This window comes from Misgurnus anguillicaudatus, chromosome 17 (genome assembly GCF_027580225.2).
Source record: "Misgurnus anguillicaudatus chromosome 17, ASM2758022v2, whole genome shotgun sequence".
Lineage (NCBI taxonomy): Eukaryota > Metazoa > Chordata > Actinopteri > Cypriniformes > Cobitidae > Misgurnus > Misgurnus anguillicaudatus.
The window spans coordinates 5,997,268-6,019,205 of NC_073353.2; the positions used below are offsets into that span (position 1 = coordinate 5,997,268).

Sequence of the window (21,938 nt, forward strand, 5' to 3'; positions counted from 1 at the left end):
AAGTTATAACACTTGATTTTAAAAAGGTACTAAATGCTGAAATGAACGAAGATGAATAAATGCTGTAGAGGTATTGTTCAATGTTAGTTCATGTAAGCGAATGCAGTAACTAATGGTTAACAAATACAACCTTATTGTAAAGTGTTACCAACAAATACTGAAATACATTCACTAAAATGACTCCTAAAATGACTTGAAATGAAAGCTCAGGTCAGGCACACAGCATAGGTTACTGGGTAGCACTTTATTTGATTTCACAGTACTGGTCTGGATCTATGTACATGCTGTATAATTACTAGGTAAGCCTATGAACCTAACCCTAAACCTCAGCCATATTAAGTATTTTGTTGGATAAAGACACTGTAAGTGCACACACTGTAAATGCATTCTGGATACCATATCCCAGAATGCAATGTGCTTGAGTTGTACACTAAAGGGGTTGCTATGTTTAAACCACACTGGCTGTGTCCGAAAGCTCCTTCAGAGGCAGCATTTCAAGGGAGGAAGGCATCAAGGCACGTCTGAATTCAATGTTTGTTTTACTTCCTGACACCTGAGATACCTTTATCGTCTTGTCCCACAATTCTGTGCGTGGGCGTGCGCATGGGGAATGTGATAGGTCGAGCCTGGTCAAGTTCGAAAAATTAAAATGGGGGCCAAGAAAGCGGCTGGATCACAAATTTAGTGTATATAAAATTATATTTCCACTTTGTACACATTTTGATTGCATTTCTAGTAAGAAATTGGTTTGTATGATCTGATAATGGCAGCTCCATGAACAAAAGTTACTGATATAAATGCTGTCCTCATTTCATATGACTTTATTGTGTGATTTTACACATAATTTTCACAAGCACTATTCGGTTTTTACTAATGGAAAAAAGTCAGTTTGGATGCTCCTGCTAAATATTGCGTTGCTACCATTAGTGTTTATCCCACCCATAAACACAAAATCTGACTGATAACAAATGACGTGTGTGTGTGTGTGTCTCACAAACACACATCTATAAAAACACATGTTGCAAATGTATTCATGAATTATGATCATTTTTGGATATAAAAGGCGCATGCATTTGCGTGTGTTGAATGCACTTTATTTAGGTGCCAAACAAAAGTGTCAACGTTCAGTCATTCATGAGAGTTAAGCACACGTACACATAAAAAAATATAAAATCAATACTGACTCAGAGCTCTCTATTAAAACACATACACACCATCCGTCTCCATAATCTCTCTGTTCGGCCTTGAGGTCTAAACTTAAGATCAACCACGAAGAGGTTACCAAGAAAACTGGCCACCTCTGTACAAATGTATTTACAGTCCACTAATAATCAACATCGGCATTAATGAGCCACAAAACCATGGCAGAATATTGAGAAAAACAAATGAAGAAAGAGGACCGAGATGTTACAGAGACTTGTGTGAGAGCGAGAGAGAGCCCTGTAAAGTCACAGGATATAATAATTATAGAGCGGAAATTTAAAAGTTCACTTCAAATCTACACAAACACTGCTGTGCTGCATTTAACCTGGAAACTTTGAAATTCCAACTTTTACTTGGAAATTAAATACTTGTAATATGGTTCAAAGTAAAAAAAAACGTAAAGTAAAAAGTAAGTATACCTTATGTCTGACTGTACATAAAAAAGGAAAGCATTTAGACAAAAACTGTAAGATAGCACCCTGTCATACAATCACATACTGCAAAACATTTTAGGTTTATATAATCCATGAAGTATACATTTGTGGCTTTCTACTCCTGCATGAAACTAAAGAAAAGCAGATGATTTTGAGAAAGTGTTTCTCTAATAAAACAATCATTACAATGTAATCATTAGAGATAACAGTGTGTAAAATGTCAGTGTTTTTTGCATCAAAAAAAAAAATCCTCCCATCCGTCACTGGCCAAAGAGTCCCACAGTGTTAAGAGTTTTGGGGGATATAACCTACACATGAATTATATGTCTACACTGTCTACCGTTAAATGATTACTCCACCTTCTTAAAGGATTAGTCCACTCACCACCATGTCATCCAAAATGCTGACGTCCCTCCTCGTTCAGTCGACAAGAAACTATGTTTTCCGAGGAAAACATTCCAGGATTTTTCTAATTTTAATGGACTTTAATGGACACCAACACGTAACAGTTTTAATGCAGTTTAAAATTGCAGTTTCAACAGAGTTTCAAAGGACTCTAAACGATCCCAAACGAGGCACAAGGGCCCCATCCAGCAAAACGACTGCCATTTTTGACAAGAAAAATATAAATAAATATGCACTTTTAAACCACAACCTCTCGTCTATCTCCAGTTCTGTGACGCGCCAGTGCGACCTCACGTAATTGCAAAATGACGTGGAAAGGTCAAAATCCTGGAATGTTTTCCTCAAAAAACATAATTTCTTCTCGACTGAACAAAGAAAGACATCAACACCTTGGATGACATGGTGGTGAGTAAATTATCTTTCTTTGTTCATACGTAAGGTCACGCTGGCTCATCACACGGCTAGTACAAGACGAGAAGTTGTGGTTTAAAAGTGCATATTTTTTACTTTTCTTGCCGAAAATTTAAATGGTTTGGCTAGATAAAACCCCCACGCCTCGCCTGGGATCGTTTAGAGCCCTTTGAAACTGCAATTTTAAACTGTAAACTGTTGGGGTCCATTAAATTGAGAAAAATCCTAGAATGTCTCCTCAAAAAACGTAATTTCTTCTCGACTGAACAAAGAAAGACACCGACATCCAGGATGACATGGGGGTGAGAAAAATTATCAGGATTTTTTTAAGAAAGTGGAGTATTTCTTTAAGCTGGGACTGGACAAAGTATTTTTATTTTTATAAAAAAAACTTCAATTTTAAGTAATTAGCCTTTCTATAAACCAGGCTTAGGTTTAAGAGTCTCTCTCGCCCTCTAAAATTCTGATAAAACTACCAACACAATAAAAAAAAGTTCAAGTCATCCACACAAAAGTATCCGGTGAAACCCAAGGCAAGCGCTCTTCTGTGTCTCAGCCATCATGAATTTAAAGTGACAAACAAATGCTTAAGATTACTGTGAGTCTGTAGATACAGAACGATGAAAAACTGCAGACAGGAAAAGTCTAATAAAGCTACAGTAATGTGTGTTCAGTGTCAGGGGGGTTATTGTATATTGCAGGAGGAGCAACACGGATCATCTTTGTCCGGCTGGGCTGCGTAGTCCATCTGTCGTACGATCTCGGCGAAGAGTTCGTCCACCATTGTCTTGCTCTTGGCAGAAGTCTCAATAAAAGGACAGCCCCACTCCTCGGCCAGCGCCTGCCCCTCTCTCACCGACACCTCCCTCTCGCTTTCCAGATCCACCTTATTCCCAACCAGGATCACAGGCACCTTCTCATACCTGGAAAAACACATAGTTTCCCACAAAAGATGGCTGAATCTCACAGAACTTATCAAGAAATGTCCAGAACACATTTCAAACATCTAAGAAACAAGAAATTGTTTATGCATAGGCAAAATCCAGTAAAGACTGTTAGGATTTTAAGACGGCTACGTGTTTCAAATAAAATTTTGGGTTAGAATGACATATGTGTTTTAATTTGATCAAAAATAAAAATGAATTTAACTTGTGACATACAGAATACAGGATGCTTGACATTTAGGGTTTACATGTAAAGGATTATTTCTTGAATTAACAAAAGATTTTAAATTATGTGACCCTGGACCACAAAACGTCATATGGGTAAATTTTTTTAAATTAAGATTTTTGCAACACATGAAAACTGAATAAATAATTAATTAATAAATACAGGGATAAAACTATTTGAAAATCTGAAATTTTGGGGGGGTTAAAATAAAAAAAATCTTTAAAGGCTGGGTGCATGATTTTTGAGAAACGCTTTGGAAAAGGGAGTCGAGCAGAGTACCAAAACACACTTGTAGCCAATCAGCAGTAAGGGGCGTGTCTACTAACCGATCATTGCCTGGGTTGCATATGTGAGGGGCGGGTCTATCAAAAGAAGGTCCAGATTCTATCGGGGTAGGAGCGTGTTTGTTTATGTGATTTTAAATGTCAACATTGGCTTTGCACCCCTCCTTTAACTCATTCACCGCCATTGATGAGTAATCTCGTCAATTATGAGATCATATTTAACTAATAAATATGCCTTTTTGGACTAATTTCAAAGTGAAAGTGTAATACCGCTTTTATCCACCAGATGGCAAATCGAATTTATCAAAAACGTAAGTTAAAAAGAGTTAATGGTTTATTTTAACTGCCTTTATGTTTGATAGTCATTCTGAGTCTGGGGCCGTATTCACAAAGAATTTTATCTTACCACTAAGAGTACTCTTAAATCGCACTAAAAGATTTTAGCTAGGAGTTTTCTCTTAAAAGTTATTCACAACGCCTTTCAGACCTACTTTTAGTAAGGAAAAATGATAACTCCTAAACCAAGAGTGAGTCTCCATTGCTACGGATGACGTCAATTCTCATGCACGAGCTGCCTCGCAATGACCACGGTGATTGGTTGTTAGATGACACTGACAGGCTGTCATGCGGAACATAACACAGACGCACCAAATCATGGAATTACAACATCAAGATATGTCTGTGTCCTACACTAAATAATAATAGTAATGCCATTGAAATGCATATATAAAAGAAAAGTCGTGAATGAAATTAAATTAAATCAAGGTAGCTAATACCCAAATGAAAACCGCCAATAGGGAATGTTAATGTACGTCACCGCAGTGTTGCATTATGGGACGTGGGCGCCATGTTTAGAGGCACCGACGACCGCTATGCCATTTAATTCTGGGCATGCTAAGCTAAAACTAGGTAAATTTGAAGAAAAACGGAAGATATCGAGAAGTTGAAAGAACAAGAGAAGGGACCCTATCGGGAGAAACTAAATGCTACTGCCAAAAAACTTTATTTGGACAAATAAACAACATAGATCCATGATTTAGCAGCCCAAGACTGGATTACGGACCTCCGCTTACATATCTGGTCAATTACCTTGTTTTTGCAGGACTTTATTTACACTTTGCAGGAGTTTAAGAGCTATAAATCCCTTCAAGCTTATAGTAAAGTGACACTTCTTCTTTTGGAGTCTTATGGTTGGCAAACCAGCTATTTACTGACAATGTGTTAATACCTACGTACCTTAATGATTCTATAAAATAATTTCTCCGTTGTATTCCGCGCGATGAATCAACACATGTTCAAAAGATGGCACTTCTGTTTTGGCCAAGTTATTAAAACAAACAAAATGCTAAATATTTAGCTAACGTTGTTATTTAAAGAGTCACAATCAGTGGAGCAGTTGCATTTAATAAAAAATATGTTACAATCGTCAAAATTGTCTAAATATTTATTTTTATAACTCATGTGTTTAGGGTGCTCAGAAATGAATGAATGAATCAATCAATAACTTACATTTGCAAGTTAGTTTGACAGTGTTAGCATAAAAACAAGACAATTTAAGTGGTTCTGCTTTTATTAATCACAAATTACTGAATGACTGAAAATGCAGCGAACACACTCTCGCTGATGTAGGGATTTTTTTGAAAAGTAAAGGTTTTTCTCCTGATTACAGCATGCAAACCACGCGATCCGGCGTCTTTTCGTCAGCTCCTGCACCGGCTTCCTTTGTTTTTTCCACGAATAAAAGCTGGAAAAACGTATTCCGTTGTTCAGTTTCCTCCCTGAACGATCGCGTGACTTGCTTGATCGAGCAGTACTGACCAAACATATCGAAGTTTATTAAAATCTCGACAGAAAATACAAAAACAACCTCCAATACATTAACTCAAATACAGCGGGATAGGACGCGTGCCTGCAAAGATGGCGGATTACACATAATCCAACACAGCGTGACGTCAACTCCACATTCCCTATTGCCTAATAATAAAAAATGACATTGCATTAACACTTGCTTGATTAATTTACATCCTATTATTACATATTAGCCTAAAAAAACTACTTAAAGCAAGGAAATGTTGCCCATATTGAAGAAGCCTAATGTAATAAATAAATGACGGTGGATTATGAACTCGCCAAAAGACCATAGACGCTGGATCATACATGATATATACCCGACCCGCTTCCTGGACGCATTTTTTTTAAAGTAGTAATTGTTTAAAATAGTTTACTGGCAGTTTTATTTCAAAGACCCGACCGACCGCGACCCGAATATCATAAAAAATATTTTTGGGTGACTCGTAACCGCAGGCACACGCTCATTTCGGATCAACCCGCGCATGGGGAGAGGATTTGTTTGCAGATCAATGCAGCATTCCCGCTTATGTCGCGGACTCGGACGACTGCGAGAGGCGGTGGTATGCATTACAATCGCAGTCAGATTGCAGCCTTTAAACGGGCAAGCATGGCGTTGGTGTACAATATTAAATATATAATATCATAATATCATTATTGTTTCATGTAATTCTAAAAACTTCCTGCTTGTCATGAATGTAATGAATTGTAAAAAACAAATGTCATAAACAATATGCTTACATTAAAGTGTGCTTTTAAGTCTAGGCAAAGCTTTTGAGTTGGTGAAACTGTCCGTGTTAAGGAGGATCAGACAGCACCTAAGCCATTAGGATTCTTTGTGAATAGGTCTTAGTGAGTTAGGAGTCCTCTCGACTTCTTTTAAGCTGTCCCAGACTTAGGTGCTACTTTTAGGGCTAAAATGCTTCGTGAATTACTTTTAGTGAAAAAAATTAGGAGTCCTAAAGTTAGGAGTGACACGCCCATTATTTTTAGGAGTTGCTCCTAAAATTTGCCAGTTAGGAGCTACTTTTAGCCTTAAAATTCTTTGTGAATACGGCCCCTGATCTCTAACATAAATTCCTTTACAAAAACGCAATTTTTTAAGCTTTTTGAAGAGAAATATCCATATTTCAGTGGTTAAATTAAGTAGAAAAAGTAAATATATAATGAAACGTTTTTTCCCCATTTTGTTTGTTTGTTTGTTTGTTTATTGTTTGTTTGAAAGCAGAGGGTGTGTTCTTTAATTTAATATAATTTGTATGTTTATATATTTATAGAAAATGATTTTTCCTGCAAGGAATTTTGTGAAAATTTTGTTAAAATCACAAAAATGCAGGTGGGCAACTTTTCTCAAAAAGGCTGGCGGTGAATGAGTTAAAGTTTTCCAAATGAAATTCTTACCAACACACATTACTAATACATTTTCATATATTTACAGTAGGAAATATTTTCATAGATCATGATCTTTAATTAATATCCTAATGATTTTTGGAATAATTTTTTTAATAATTTTGACCCATACAATGTATTTTTGGGTATTGCTACAAATATACCAGTGTGAGTTATGACTGGTTTTGTGGTCTAGAGTCACATATTTATAAAAATTAAATTTAAAAATAAAAAAAAATCTGTCTTTGACACTTTTACGTATATAAAATGGCAGTAGCCATATCAAAAAACTAGTAAAGCACCAAATGTGCTTTTCATTTCTTTTAAAAGTGCATTTAAAATAATATGAATTTAAAATATTTGGAAAATTGCTGGACACCCTTGTGTGAATGCAAGGACCAAGAATGAAAAAGGATGTAGAGCTGATGTTGAAGGGTGCGTGATGTAGTGATGATGTAGTAACTGTGTCTCTATTTTGAGATATAAAAATAACTGTCTGTCATTTTCAAAAGAACACCTCCAAAAATCTCTGTGTTTTGCCATGCACATTAGACGCACCGTTTCATTTGTGTCTTTCAGAGACTTCTCTAAAATCTGTGTGTAAGGGAATCACATCATCTGAAATTTCCCAGTACATTTACATTGTTTGTCTTTCCTCGGGGCAAGAGAAGAACATCCCACCCATAACCACAGACTATGCTGTGATAAGTGGTCAAGGGAGGATGAGGAGGAGGGTGGGGTTACAGAGGCCACACCCTGTTATTAACAAACCACAAATGATATTACAGCTAAAAAGTCATTTCAGAATGACAGCGTAATGTCGCTTGATTCTCACAGTCTGTTCTAAAAAAGGTACAGAGAAAAACTATTTGAGTGTGTGTAAAATCCACCACCACGATGCCAATGTGTTATGGTCCATAACTTATGAGTATTTGCCAGAGTAAATGTTATATGGTTACTGTGGAGCTCTGAGAGATTCTTGTCCATCCTATACTGTAAATCTGAAGATGACTTTTTAATTCTGTGCCAGATGAAAATCTTGATTTTAAAAAGTAATTTCACACATTTGAACCCACATTGAGGACTCATTCATTTCAATAGCAAAAAAGCACTGTAATAAATGTTACACAGCAAAATTAAGAACTTATACAAAGTTTAGGGGTTACTCGCGTAGGTGAAGTGTTTATTCCTAAAACTTGTTTTGTTTGCCCTTAGTGGTTGCAAAACAGTAACCATGCCATACGCACAACCGGCGCAACGTCATAGAATGTCTCTGAACAGGTTCACGCCCACTTTTGGGGGAAAACAAACCAGACCTCCCATTGACTTCCATACAAAACAGCGGAACAAAGCAACGCTCGCACACACCCGGCAGGCACAAACAACTCATGAAATCACTCAGATCAAACACGCTGAGCAATCATCTGTCCACTAGGGCTGCAACGATTCATCGAGTTACTCGATTAACTCGATTCAAAAAATTAACTCGAGGCAAAAATTCTGCCTCGAAGCCTCGTTAAATTCCTATGACGCGCACTACACGCGCCGAGATCTGATTCACACGGAACGTTGTTCAATGTTCAGGAAGTACATCATAGCGCGTGATACATTTTGAATTTAGTTAAAGGGCCATTTCACCGATAGGAACATTAATCTTTATAGAAAGTGAGTCATATTTGTAGTCAAAATGTAACATAAATGTAGAATTTTGTGCCTATTTGACAGAGAAAAGACAAAATGTGACTTTAGAGCACATTTGTATGAAAAACTGCAACTGCCACTATGCACCACAATGCACAGCTCTGCAAGCCACACTCAAAAAATGGGTTTTGTAGCACTGTTCATTATACACAAATATATTTAGTTACATTAAAACATACACATTTATTTTTAAGACAAAATACAAGTGTAATGTGTTATGCTAAATCAATTTGTTATTCACTCTAGTTTACCTAACTACCTATCTTTAAACTAAAGTAATTGGTTTACTTTTGCGATTCAAACTACCGGATGTGACGTCATTTAACGACTTCCACGAAGACGGCGCGGAGCTCTGGCGCAGGTGATGGTGTTTCCGGTAAGTGAACTAAATACGTTTTTTCTTCAATCTATCTTAAAACATTGTTGAGGCAACTTTATTTTATGTTGAAGTCGATGGTGTTTGTGTTCGATGGTGATGATTTCACGTCATTTGTGCAGCGGTGAGGTAAAGTGTGTTATTTGTGCGTTTCAAATGTAATGGAGTGCTTCACGCGATCTGTCGTGTGACGTGTTTAAACCGTATTAAACGTGATGTACTTGTGTTTAAACGGTATTAAACGTGTTGTTCATTTTCGGGTGATTTTTAGTGTTTTATGATAGCAGCAGTGTTGTAAACTGTGTGATTTGTGCGTTTCAAAATGAATGGATTGCTTCACGTGTTCGTGGTGAGTTGAACTTCGATTTTCTGTCGTGTTCCGGTGGTAACGTTAGCCATTGAACTTGTTTTACTGGTGATAATACTAGTTTTTGAAACGTATTTTCCTGTGTTTAGTCAGAGCATTTTCTCAAGGTGTTCTTAAAGTTTATTTTTTGTTGTTACTCTGAATGAATATTTACTTAAAGTTATGTTGAAATGTAAAATTTGTGATCTAAGTTAAATTACTAAAACATTAAAGACTGCTGCACGTGCGTTGTGGGGTTATCATAGATATCATTTTACATATTCAAATTGATATATTCAAGACATGTTATGCTCTACTTGTTCATTAAGTAGGAATTATGCTACAGATGTAATATTGCATGACGACAAAGGCCCACTTTCACTTGTAATTTGTGTGCAAGGCATGCAGTGCAGTGTCATCAGAAAAAGAATACTTTGCTCACATAAACAGTCACTTAAAGAAAAGTAAAACGGTATTTTGCATGTTATCAGGTTGTGATTTCCAATCAAATGTCAATGGGACTTTTATATCACACAAAAACAGAAAACACAACCAGCATTCACTGAGTGATTTTAAGCCTGGTGTAGTTTCCATTGCTGAAGTATTACAGGAGGCCAAAAGTTTTTATAGTGATGAGGCAAGTGATGCTTTTGTTCATGACTGAAGCCAGATGTGTTTTATTAAAACAGATTATTTAAACTAGAGCATATCACACTTTTTTAGGTAAACTGCATTGTATGTTAAAGTCTGTCAGTGCCTATTTTAGTTAGCTGATAATTGATTATCCATTGCTACATTGTTATATGGTTGGTGCTTTGTTTGGTGACTTTGAAAAGACAAGTCCACGCATATGTTGTAAAATATGCTTTTATTTTGTTAAATGGACAATTCATAAGTTAATGTTTTTTAATCATACTTACAATTGATTTAAAAAAAATAATTAACTAAATTTTATTTGTTTTCCACAGTCATACCACAAAGACTTCTCCAGTCTGGCTAAAAGTTACAAAAGGTGATCCTTCAGTATGCCATTCCTTCTTCAGTGAGTGACCTGTCAAAGGAAAGAAAAACAATGTAATCTACAAGGACATTTAAGGCTGCAGTTCATGGATTCTGACTTGGGCAATTAGTTTTTAAATCTCATGTACACATCTGAAATTCAAGACAAAAGTACACTAAAGGTGGTATTTCTGACAACACCAAGTGATTGTGACAACTCGACCCCACCACACCTGCACAGTTTTCAAAGGAGGACCTGCTCATCACCAGCTCTTTCACTTTCATCCTGTGACACGGTAGTTTTGTCAACCCCATCTACTTCATTAAGCTCTGACTGTGTTGCAAAAGCGTGTTTTGCCAAATATATAACAAAACTGAGAAAAATTGGCTGTACTGAAGTGAAATTCAATTTACTCAAGCCCAAACCAGCTGGAATTTCCAGTGCTGCTTATCATATAAAAAAAACATGCAACGCTTTGGTTAACTACTGCCCTTACCATCCACAAACGGAGACATCCAAAACACTGGAAGTAGTCAGTGTAATACTTCTGTCTGAAATTAAAAAGAACAATGAGAAAACATTATGAATGCTGATGGACAAGACCTTTTCTATCAGGAGACATGAGGTTGTCAAGGAATCGCCTTCAATAGCAGATTTCAAAACTAGATGGCCTGCTCTTTTCAGAAGGGAAGAGGTGAGTGAAAAGTTTTTGAGTCATTTATGTTTAACTTTATTGGCTTTGTGGTAACAATAATTTATTGTGTTTTGTAGATTTGTGCAGAGTTTAAAAGAATCGCAACAGCCCCATTGGTGTCTACATACTTGGCGAAGATGGATCAATATTCTGCAAAGCTTATAAGGATCTATGCAAAACGAGGAGTCATCAATTGACCGAGAATTAAAAACCACAACACGGGTATGAAGAACTGCACTCATTAAAACCTTATAATAAAACTTCTTTTTGCACTGGTGAAATTGGAATTAGAAAGTTTCTGGAACTTGTAAAAAAGAAACAAAGGTACAGTTTAACGCAGGGGTGGGCATCGAGGGCCACAGTCCTGCAGAGTTTGGCTTCAGCCTTAGTCAAACACACCTGAATGTAATTTCCAAACAGTGCTGAAGACTTCAATTAAATTTTTCAGCTGTGTTTGACTGGGGTTGGAGCTGAACTCTGCAGAGCTGTGGCCCTCGGGACCAGGAATTGCCCACCCCTGGTTTAAGGTGTCCCTTTTTGTTGTTGTTTTCCACTTACATGCTGTATTTTGCATAATAATCTAAAAATAAAGGTAAATGTTTACCTGATATTGTGAATGCTACAATTAATACAATTTTGATATTTACATATTTAGACTGACAACATTGATCAGGCTCCGATCTTTCTTTGTCTACCTGAATGAAGACCTGACCAGTCTAATTAAAGAGTATTTGGTAAGTATATGTGCATATATATACTTTGCTGTATTATCAAGGAATTGAAATGTTGTGGTATCCCAGGTGAAAAAGTAGTACACTTCCATAATGTACTTACAGTGCTCTATTTTTAAACTAATTTATACTTGATATACTAAAAATTATTCTTTAGTACTTTTTAAGATGTTCTTAAGATTATCTAAGTGTACTTATGTGTGCTGTTTTGAGACATGATTATTAACTAAAATGTGCTTTGAATATACTATCTCTGTTTTAAAAATGTATTAGTTAAAACTTGTAAACTTGAACCCAACTTTCAAAGATGGGTTCAAGTTTGCTACGAGTGGTACCTAAATACATTTTTAAAATAAATTTTTGGCACATTTTGGTTCATATTCATGGTGTCTCAAAGATAGAACAGGGGAGTACAATTATACCTTGTTCACACTGTCAGTCTAAATCTGATTTTGGTGGATATTTGAATCCAGTCACATTTAGAAAGTGTGAACTGCCAAAAACCACATGAAATCAGTGTTTTTTCAAATCTGTTTCGGGCTACATCCATGGGTGGTTTAAAATCCTTTTCAAATTGCATTTCTGGAAATCCAAGTCAGTCTGACCGCTCTGATTGCATTTGTGTAGCTTTTCGGTTATGTCATGCTGTTGCGTCACGTAAAACATAAACACGTCAGATGTTGAGGCAGATTGTCGTGCCAGTGCAACGTCATTGCCATAGAAACATTGTAGATAATCCAGAAAACGGCAGAACGCTACAGGACGCACAGAACGGTTGTGATCCACAATATGGACAATGAGTTTGTCAAATCCGATATGCCCTGAAATCTAATTTAGACTGACATTGTGAACAATGTACAAGATGTTCTTAAGGTTGTCTTAAGAAGTACAAAAGAAGAATTTTTAGTATATTATGTACAAAATTAGTGCATGAAAATAGAGCACTTTAAGAACATTATGGACGTGTACTTTTTCACCTGGGATAACTTTTTATTTTATCTCATCTCCATGGTATTTCAAACCTTCTTTCTAATGCAGAAAACAAGGTATGTTGGTAAGCAAACAATACTTGCCCTCTTTGACTTTTTGGCTGTTGTACATTATGGAATGAGAACGTTCTTAAAATACTTCAGTTTTACAGAATCAAGTGATGTGGTTTTGCATAACATTAAATGGTAAATAAGAGATTTTCTGAACTTATTAATAAACATAAAATAATTGTATCATTGCTCACCTGCAGGATACAGATGCACCCAGTACCCAGGAGGCGATCCAGAAGATGGTGATGTGAGTCCTTGTTGTAAAAATGTATGGTTCAGACATCGAAGACAGCCCAGCAGATGTTGGAGTGTTATTGAAGGGATTAAGAGTTCTTGGACCTCAACAACATTGTGTATGCGACAACCATGCTGATGGGACTGATATATGCACTGAACTTGAGCTACTTTCCTGAATTCAGGTACACTTTTGAAGTATTGCAGTTGTTGTTTCTGGAGCTAAATGGGAAGTAACTATCTCATAAAGTTCAGACGCTGAAGACCAAGACTTTTGCAGATGTTTTGAGAAAGGAATGTTTTAATATTTCATATGTAAATGCCATGTTTTTGAAATGGAGTTTTCGTGCATTTCATTTGTCAGTAACTGTAAAAAAATTGTAATGTTGTTATAAGGTTACATTGTAATATCCAAAGTCCTTAAAAACTTTGCAAGCTTTTCAAGTTGATGAGTGCATCTCATTTGTTGGTATATCCTTTACAGTATCTGTAGTTTAAGTGCAATAAACATGGCTTGAAGAACTGGTGTATGAGATTTCTTTTTTGAATAAAATGAATGCTATATAGAGTTTATTACAAAAAGTATATTTTTGTGTGTGATGTACTTGAAATAGACATTGTTGTGTTAAAGTAACTAAAAGTAATTGGATGGAACCACTGTCCACAATGTAATTGAGTTGTATGAATAAACTACTCTTGAGTTGGACAAGCAAAAAATATTTGATTCGTTTGAACAAGTTAAACACATGTTCAGAAAACGTAACAATCTTAAGTTGTGGATAAGTAACTAAGATAATTTTGTTGAACATTACCACTTCACATTAGTTATTTATTATTCAACTGTGTTGCTGCAAATAAATAATTTGGCATTGACTGAAAACAACCCTTAAATGTTAAAATAAATTAACTGGGTTGTGTGGAACCACTGTCCACAATAAAATTGTGTTCGTTTAAAGTATCATTTTTTTGAGTGCACTCCCATTAGTCGGAACACGGCTCAGACATGCTATTATGTACATAAATGCCACGTTAGTAAAACAAAGAAAATAGCCACCACCACTGTGTCTGACTGACACCAATCATGATTTACTTTTAAACGTGATGTTACATTGTGGTACACACAATAACACTCTGGCCTGGTGTGTAGCAAAGTCTTATTCAAACAGTAACGTGCGGTTTCAGATCCGCAGTACAAATGTCTTTCCAAGTACTTAAAAAAAGTGTATGCATTTTAAATGTTTATTTAGTTTTACCAATTTTCTTTTTGTCTCTTGTTTACTGTAATTACATTTGTGTTATTATTTGCCTCCCTGCTCTCACAATATAGACATATAAAACACCGCTCAGATATGCTATTGTGTACATAAATGCCACGTTAGTATAACAAAGAAAATATGAACACTCACTTTAGTCAGACGTCCGTTTATCCCTCCATCCTGCACACAAACGCGTCCCCTGCATAATATCTTCACAGACGCGCTGCCTCAGCTCTTGGAGCTTGTGCTCGTAAACCGAAACACGTCTTTGAAATAAGCACGCGACCAGAAACATTCACAAAACAAACGTCCATATCCTTATCTGATCCAGAAATGTTCAACCGAAAGCAAACGGCGCGAGTCCGTCCAAGCTTATACACTCCGCAGCGCGTCTGCTCGTAAACCGAAACATGTCCGTGAAATAAACGTTCCAAACGCACGCAAAGTTCCTCTCTTGCATAGAAACCTTCACCAAACAAACGTCCATATCCTTATCTGATGCAGAAATGTTATAAAGAAGCCACACAGCGAGAGAACAGGCAAGCTTCTCTACGCAGCAGAGGCCGATGGTTGCTGCTTCTTCACCGGGCTCCTCTACCCAGCCGACGCCCAGGCTCCGGCTTCTCCTCGGGCTTCTGTTCCTACATCTGCCTCAGCTCTTTGCAGTATTGTGGCTCATAAAGGTGCAATGAACAGCGGATTAGAGCATCACGCTTGTAAAATCACCCTCTTCCATGTAATATTGATTAACTTCCACTGTTATTGTAACATGAATTCTGGCTCGCTCCACAACTTCTGTTTAGCTTAGCTTAGCATAAAGATGGCGGCTGGTCGTTTTTTTTCGGTCTGTGTTCGTATATTTTCGTAAGTCCCACCCACTTATCTGTAATTGGTCTGAAGCGTGAGTGGGTCCCACCCATAGCCCCCACCTTGGAAAAATGAGGAATGAGTGTCTGTAGTCTTTCACACTCAATAGAGATACAGGATTTCCTTCTTTCAATGACGCAAAATGACGATTTTTACATCATTGAAAGAAGGAAGTGCCTCACTGAAATCAGTATTTCTCGCCTCTCAGGAGAAACTGAGGGAATGATGCACGACCATTCAAAAACATGACTGGGGTTCTAACGTTACAAAGCTTAATGCAAATGGGTGAAGTTTCCCTTTAAGTATGTCCATAAACGGCAGAGAGAGAGAAAGTCTAAAGTTTGGGATCATTATTCTTATCATTACATTACATTCAGCATCTGAACCGAAAACGGATGCCTTGCAGGAATGAAACACATCCACTGGTGTGTCACCAAGCGTCTCTAAAACAAGGTAACGTAGCTTCCGCTGATTTTAATCCCATACTGTATTTGTAGCGATGTCGTTATGCGGTTTGACTAGATATGATGTTTAGCTTTGATGTTTTTAAGTACTAAACGTATTCACGGTCAATTGCAAGAGAGAAGCTTAAAAAAAGAACCCCTTCACACACACGCATGCACCCTTGTCTCTCTCTCACGCGAGTCAGACCGATCGCGCAATGCATCACATATGCTTAAACTTTTATGTAGCCACGCAACAATAATTTCAGCTGCATGCATTCACTGTATAGAGCGGGACGTGATGTTGTGATTTTTCGAACGGATTCTTAACCTTAAATGCACCGCAATGCAAGTGATGCAAACCCAATGCAGCGTTCTATTGAAAATGAATGTATGTATTTCTGCCGTAACAAAATGCAATGAAGCAACTGAACGTCTGAGTGGGGTTTCACTCTTCCTCATGCACAGCACGCGTGCATGTGTGTGTGTGTGTGTGCACGTGCGCGCACACACACAGGTTGTTACCATAGCAAATAGGCTCAACCTAGAAATGATATATTATTTGTTAGTAATGGTAAATGCTGCAGGTGTAGAAATGTACATAAACCAGATATTTACTTTGATGTCAGGGCTAGATTACAGCATAAAACCTGTTGTGCATATTAATAAATTAAAGTGCTTAATTGTTGGCACTGGCACTTATAAACACTAAATGGGTAAAAATGGAAATAAATAGGCTAATTTTTTGCAGCCAAATGCCAATACCTCTGTTTTGTTTTAGAAATAAAAGCCAAATGCTTCAACATTTTACAGCCATGTCATTTTCGTTATGCATTATTTGTTTTGGTTGTTTAAAAACACACACAAAAATTTTATCCGATTACTCGATTAATTACAAAAAGAATCGATAGCTGCAGCCCTACTGTCCACCATGACTGCCATAAAGCACGAAAGACACATTTAATTTGGTCAATACAAAAACATGCCTCCTTCATCCCCACAGCGTCAAATTTGTGCAACAACGCTTCCCATTGGCCAGAGGTGTCTTATCCGGACATTTACTCGTACCTCATCGAGTCAACAGGGAAGACAGTAAATGATTTTACTTCGTATTTGGAAGGTACTTCGTATATATATTATGTCTTTATATTTAGAGTAATGAGTGCACTTTTCCATCCAGCCATACAACTAACTGGCTTAGCGATTTTCCAGCAATCACTGGATGGCGCCGTTACACAAACTTGACGCTGGGAGAATGAAAGAGACATGTTTTTATATTGACCAAATTAAATGTGTTAATGTATCTTTCGCGCTCTATGGCAGGCAGGGTGGACAGATAATTACTCAACATGTTTAATCTGAGTGATTTCATAAGTTATTTACGCCTGCCGGCTGTGTACGAGCGTTGCTTTGTTCCACTATTTTGTATGCAAGTCAATGGGAAGTCTGGTTTGTTTTCCCCCAAAAGGGGCGATGACGAAATTTACAGTCAAGTTCCCGGATGTGCCGGTAGTCCGTATAGCTAGATGACCCTGTGAAGGAGCGTGGAATGATGGTTGTAGTTTTTACCTTGACTGCCGATGGAAATTAATCGGAAGGGACTCAAGAAATTGTCTTGATAGAAAGAACGACACAGTTGCGCGCTAGATGCTACATCTACTACTTATGCATGCGATGCTGTGCAGATCAAATGACATATGACATCAAAGTGAAAGAAGCTTGACAGTACACATTCGTAATAGACCCTTTTACTATCTGTACACAATGATGATGTGGCAGCGTATGTGCACGCATTTTGGCAACGGAAATATGGTAAGAATCAGCAGTGAAGCAACACAGACAGAGAAAGTAATTTTAAAAAGTTGACTTTATCAACTTTTTCAACACAGCTACCAGATCCTTGTACTATAGTGGAGTGGATAGAAGAAAACAGGTGATGGCGATTTACTACTAATCTAGAACCGGCTTTCCGATGAGATGCGCATAACAATCACATGCGATTTATCGTGCAACCCTATTTCATAATAAATGTTTTATTTATTTTTATCAATTAGTTGTTGCAGCCATAACTTGTAACTGCTCTCGCAATACTTTATTGTCCTACGCTGAGCGGCTGGCATGGTGCAGGGAGTCAAACACACCTTTGACTTCTACAGCAGTAAAACGGAGCATAACATGGACATGACAGCATTGACAAGACAATGAATGAGTGACGTTACGCTAGCTAAATTAAATTCTGAAATGTTTGGGATAATGCAAGTGAACATAATCTATCTGCTAGTGATATCAAGCAGTCTGAACCCACATCAGAGACAAAAACTGGCAGTCAACCCTGTCACACACCTTTACACAAAAACAAACAAACAGATAATACTGTACATAGGCATAATTTACTCCCCACCTACTTTAACCCCCATCACTTTTACTAAATGAAATATTTATGCCATTAATATATTATTCAATAGGTTATTTTCTGTGAAGTGACAATACGCACAACGTCATAGAATGTCTCTGAACAGGTTCACTCCCACTTTTGGGGGAAAACAAACCAGACCTTCCATTGACTTCCATACGCCTGCCGGCTGTGTAAAAACGTTGCTTTGTTCCGCTATTTTGAATGGAAGTCAATGGAAGGTCTGCTTTGTTTCCCCCAAAAAGGGGCGGTGACAAAATTTACAGTCAAGTTCCCGGATGTGCCGGTAGTCTGTATGTCCATGTGTGTCAAACTGATCTAAATTATTGGCAAGAAATGGGTAAATGAAAAGGTGTAATGGGGGGCCTTTAGATTTCAGAAATAAGTTTACAGTTTAATCTTACAACCAGGATTAGCTGCGTCAAGACCACTGTTTCTCCCTTATAATTTCCCTCTGATTTTAAGATTCAAGTTATGGTTAGGGTCAGGGTTTGGGTGGTTTTAGGTTTTATTTACAAAAATGTTGTCCTTGGGTCAAAATCAAGAGATAAATCAGGATTGGAGGGGCGTGGTGGGGGTGGAGTTCCAAGAAAGTTTAGAGTCGGGTTTGAGTTTATTACAAGTGCCCTAATGCTTCTACAAAAATTGGGTTTAGATTTATTACTTTTAAATCTCCTGTTTTTGTTAAAGCACACCTACTTCAATTGCTAAACAACAACGTTATTTTGAGTATTTGTTATAATACAATGTGTTTGCGTAATTTATGGTAAAAACTGATTATTTTCCACATACTGACATTTTTGTAGTGCCAGATATCCTGCTTTCCTCAAAAGCTCTGATTTTGTAAAAAACTCATAGATCTGAAAACCTCTGTGTCCCTGATTGGCCAGCTAACCTGTACGTTGTGATTGGCCTGAATACCTCTGATGTCAGCTGGAAATCATGTTTATCATGTTTGAAAGATTTGGTTGCTAACAGGAGTTAACTTAAAGGCTGTGAGTCTGAAGCGGGAGGAATTATGATAATGTCGGTCTTGTCTACATCAACAATCCCAGGAAGCAAACTGTTGCCTACAATCTGTGTTTGTTGTAGTCCAAGAAAAGAGATTTACGTTGGAGATGATAACTCATGTCAACGTTTACTTTGGGGTTTGTACCTTTTGCATATTTGTTAACATGTACTAATACACACCAAAGGAAATGTAAAATCGTGAATCTGACAATAGATGCTCTTTGAGAACATACCTGTAGCTTTGTTGACCAAACCGTGACTTCATTAAAACAATGCAAACTAATGTTTCCTGAAATCTGCATCTAAATATTAAGGGGCGTGCTTTTTGTCATTGTAAAGTAACATTAAAAATTGGACCGAACCGTTAATAAGTCACATGTGAACAAACTATCATCCTATCCAATGGAAGAATGTTAATAGCTATTTATGTTCCAGCACATGTCAAGGTAGATGACAGTACACAATTAATACCTGAATCATGGATCAAGCAGCAGGCCTCTGTGAAGAAGAAGGCCCAACTGCACCAGATCATCATGATACTCATTCAAAACAAACAGGGTTCAGATCAATGTGACATCCAATATGATGAATATTGAAATAACTCTCTGCACATGATTTGTTATGTGACCACAGCAGTGAGACGCGCAATTTGGAGATTTGTGAGTCTCACCTCTTCACTCGGATGATCTGGTCTCTCATGGGTTTGATGTCCTGAAAGCTCTGCTGGTTGACCAGACTGTAGACCAGGATGAAGCCCTGACCGTTTTTAATGTACAGGTCCCGCATGGACGCAAACTGCTCCGTGCCCGCCGTGTCCAGGATCTCCAGCACCGACGGCGACGAGTCCACCTCGATTTCCTTGCGGTAAAAGTCCTCGATGGTCGGGTCGTACTTCTCGATAAACGTCCCGGTCACGAACTGCACGGTGAGGGCGGATTTACCGACCCCGCCACTCCCGAGCACCACCACTTTATACTCGCGCATCTCTCCGGCCTGAACGGATAAAAAGCCAAATAAACTCACAGTGCACTCGACATGAAACTGACAGTCATGTTAGCGCGTTTAAACGCGTCTGTCCGCCGACATGAACGCGCCTCGCACAAAGACAAGCGTCCCGCGGCAGCGCTTCATGATCCCGGTGCACCGGCGGCCCACGCGCGCCTACAATTCAACAACTGCACGGATGCGTTCACCGATAACTTGCGCTTTCATCTGCTCAGCTCACCATCCTACGGGAGATCAAGAAAACCGCACACAGAAGCCCCGTCGACTGTCTCCGTTAGGGGCGAAGTTCGTTCTTAACCCGTTATTTAAAGCATATTAGTTTTCCGCCTGTCTTTGCTCTCTCCGGTCTTCATTGAGGCGCCATGCTCACGGGTGGGGATCGGGATCCGCCACAGCGCCGCGCCTCTCGGCCTCCGTACAGACGCGCTTTCGTCGTTTAACGGATCCGCGAGACACCCAATAGCCGCCCGACTGCCTCAGACCGCGCCCACGAGTGCGCGCACACACACCACAACCGATTTCCGCTTGAGTCAAAACGAACCGGTTGTCGTTGCCGTAAAGGAAAAGCTGAACGTAGAAATCCTCTACAGTGAATGCGCGCGCACCCTATCATACATTGAAGAGGATCATGCGGTGGATGTTGTCGCTATGGAAACTCACTCGTATCCAAGATACGTCCACGTGATAACTTTGAGTTTCACTCACGGTCTGATATCATAAAATAAATGTGAATAAACTAAGCATGCAAAAATGTTTAAACATTAATAATAAATAAATTACGAATGATAAACTGATTAAAAAAAATAAATACAATTTAAATAGGAAACGCTTGACAGTACCAGATCCAAAGACAAAAGAAACGTGTATTACGAATCATTGCATACGAATTTTCGTTGTTTATTTAAGACTACAGTTTTTCTATACTATAAAAAAAACTTGTAGAAATTACAGTATTGCTGGAAGCTGTTTGCCAGTAACTTAGTGTAGATTTTTCATTATCTTTACAGAATAAAGTGCAAAGCATTCTGGGAAGCAAAATGTGAAGGAAAAAACAGAAAAGGGTTGTTGCTGTTATTTTATAGTTTTATTCTGTAAAGACAAAGATTTGATAATGTTAATTTAACTTTCAACAAACTGTTGCCAGTAAATAACATTTAAATTAAATAAAATTAAACAACGTTCAGTTGCACCTGGGCTGATATTTGGGGCCCTCATGGGTTAACCAGGTAGCTCTCATTTGGTGCCTATAGTCTGTCTACATGGGTTAGTTATGGGAACCAGCTGGGGCTTTTGTAGGACTTTTACGGGCCACAACAGGCATACAAACAGGCTAATATTTTTCTCTGTTTAGGTTACCTTATTTTACAGTAACCCCTAAATACAACATCACACTTAATCCACTAAAATGCTAAAGGTATTTATTAAACAGAAACCAGTGGTTCACACTTTTAAGCACAGTTTATTTGGAATAATTTGAACATGACTATTATAACTTGTACATTTACAACTTTATAAAATACAAGTATCTAAAATAAAGTTAATGTTATTGCTTTGCATAACTTGTTGGCAAGCAGAGGATCTTTTATATTTGATCAAACTAATTGAGTCCCTTCTGTAGCCCATTTTGAGCCAATGCACACATTTTCAATTAGGAACCACCCAACTAGGAACCACATG

The 21,938-nt window shown here is 37.8% G+C and overlaps 1 protein-coding gene and 1 long non-coding RNA gene across 2 annotated transcripts; one reads left to right on the forward strand and one right to left on the reverse strand.

Moving 5' to 3' along the window:
• Window positions 1-1,078: 1,078 nt before the first annotated feature.
• Window positions 1,079-20,843, reverse strand: rap2aa (RAP2A, member of RAS oncogene family a). Its single transcript, XM_055215699.2, has 2 exons — window positions 19,927-20,843; window positions 1,079-3,376 (listed from the first exon to the last, which is right to left on the reverse strand). The coding sequence occupies exons 1-2, from the start codon at window positions 20,238-20,240 to the stop codon at window positions 3,139-3,141; spliced, it is 552 nt and encodes a 183-aa protein (XP_055071674.1). The 5' UTR covers window positions 20,241-20,843; the 3' UTR covers window positions 1,079-3,138.
• LOC129452442 (uncharacterized) lies at window positions 8,957-13,788 on the forward strand. Its single transcript, XR_012358241.1, has 5 exons — window positions 8,957-9,221; window positions 10,536-11,261; window positions 11,339-11,483; window positions 11,917-11,995; window positions 13,233-13,788. It is a non-coding gene; the product is annotated as an uncharacterized lncRNA (long non-coding RNA).
• Window positions 20,844-21,938: the final 1,095 nt, after the last annotated feature.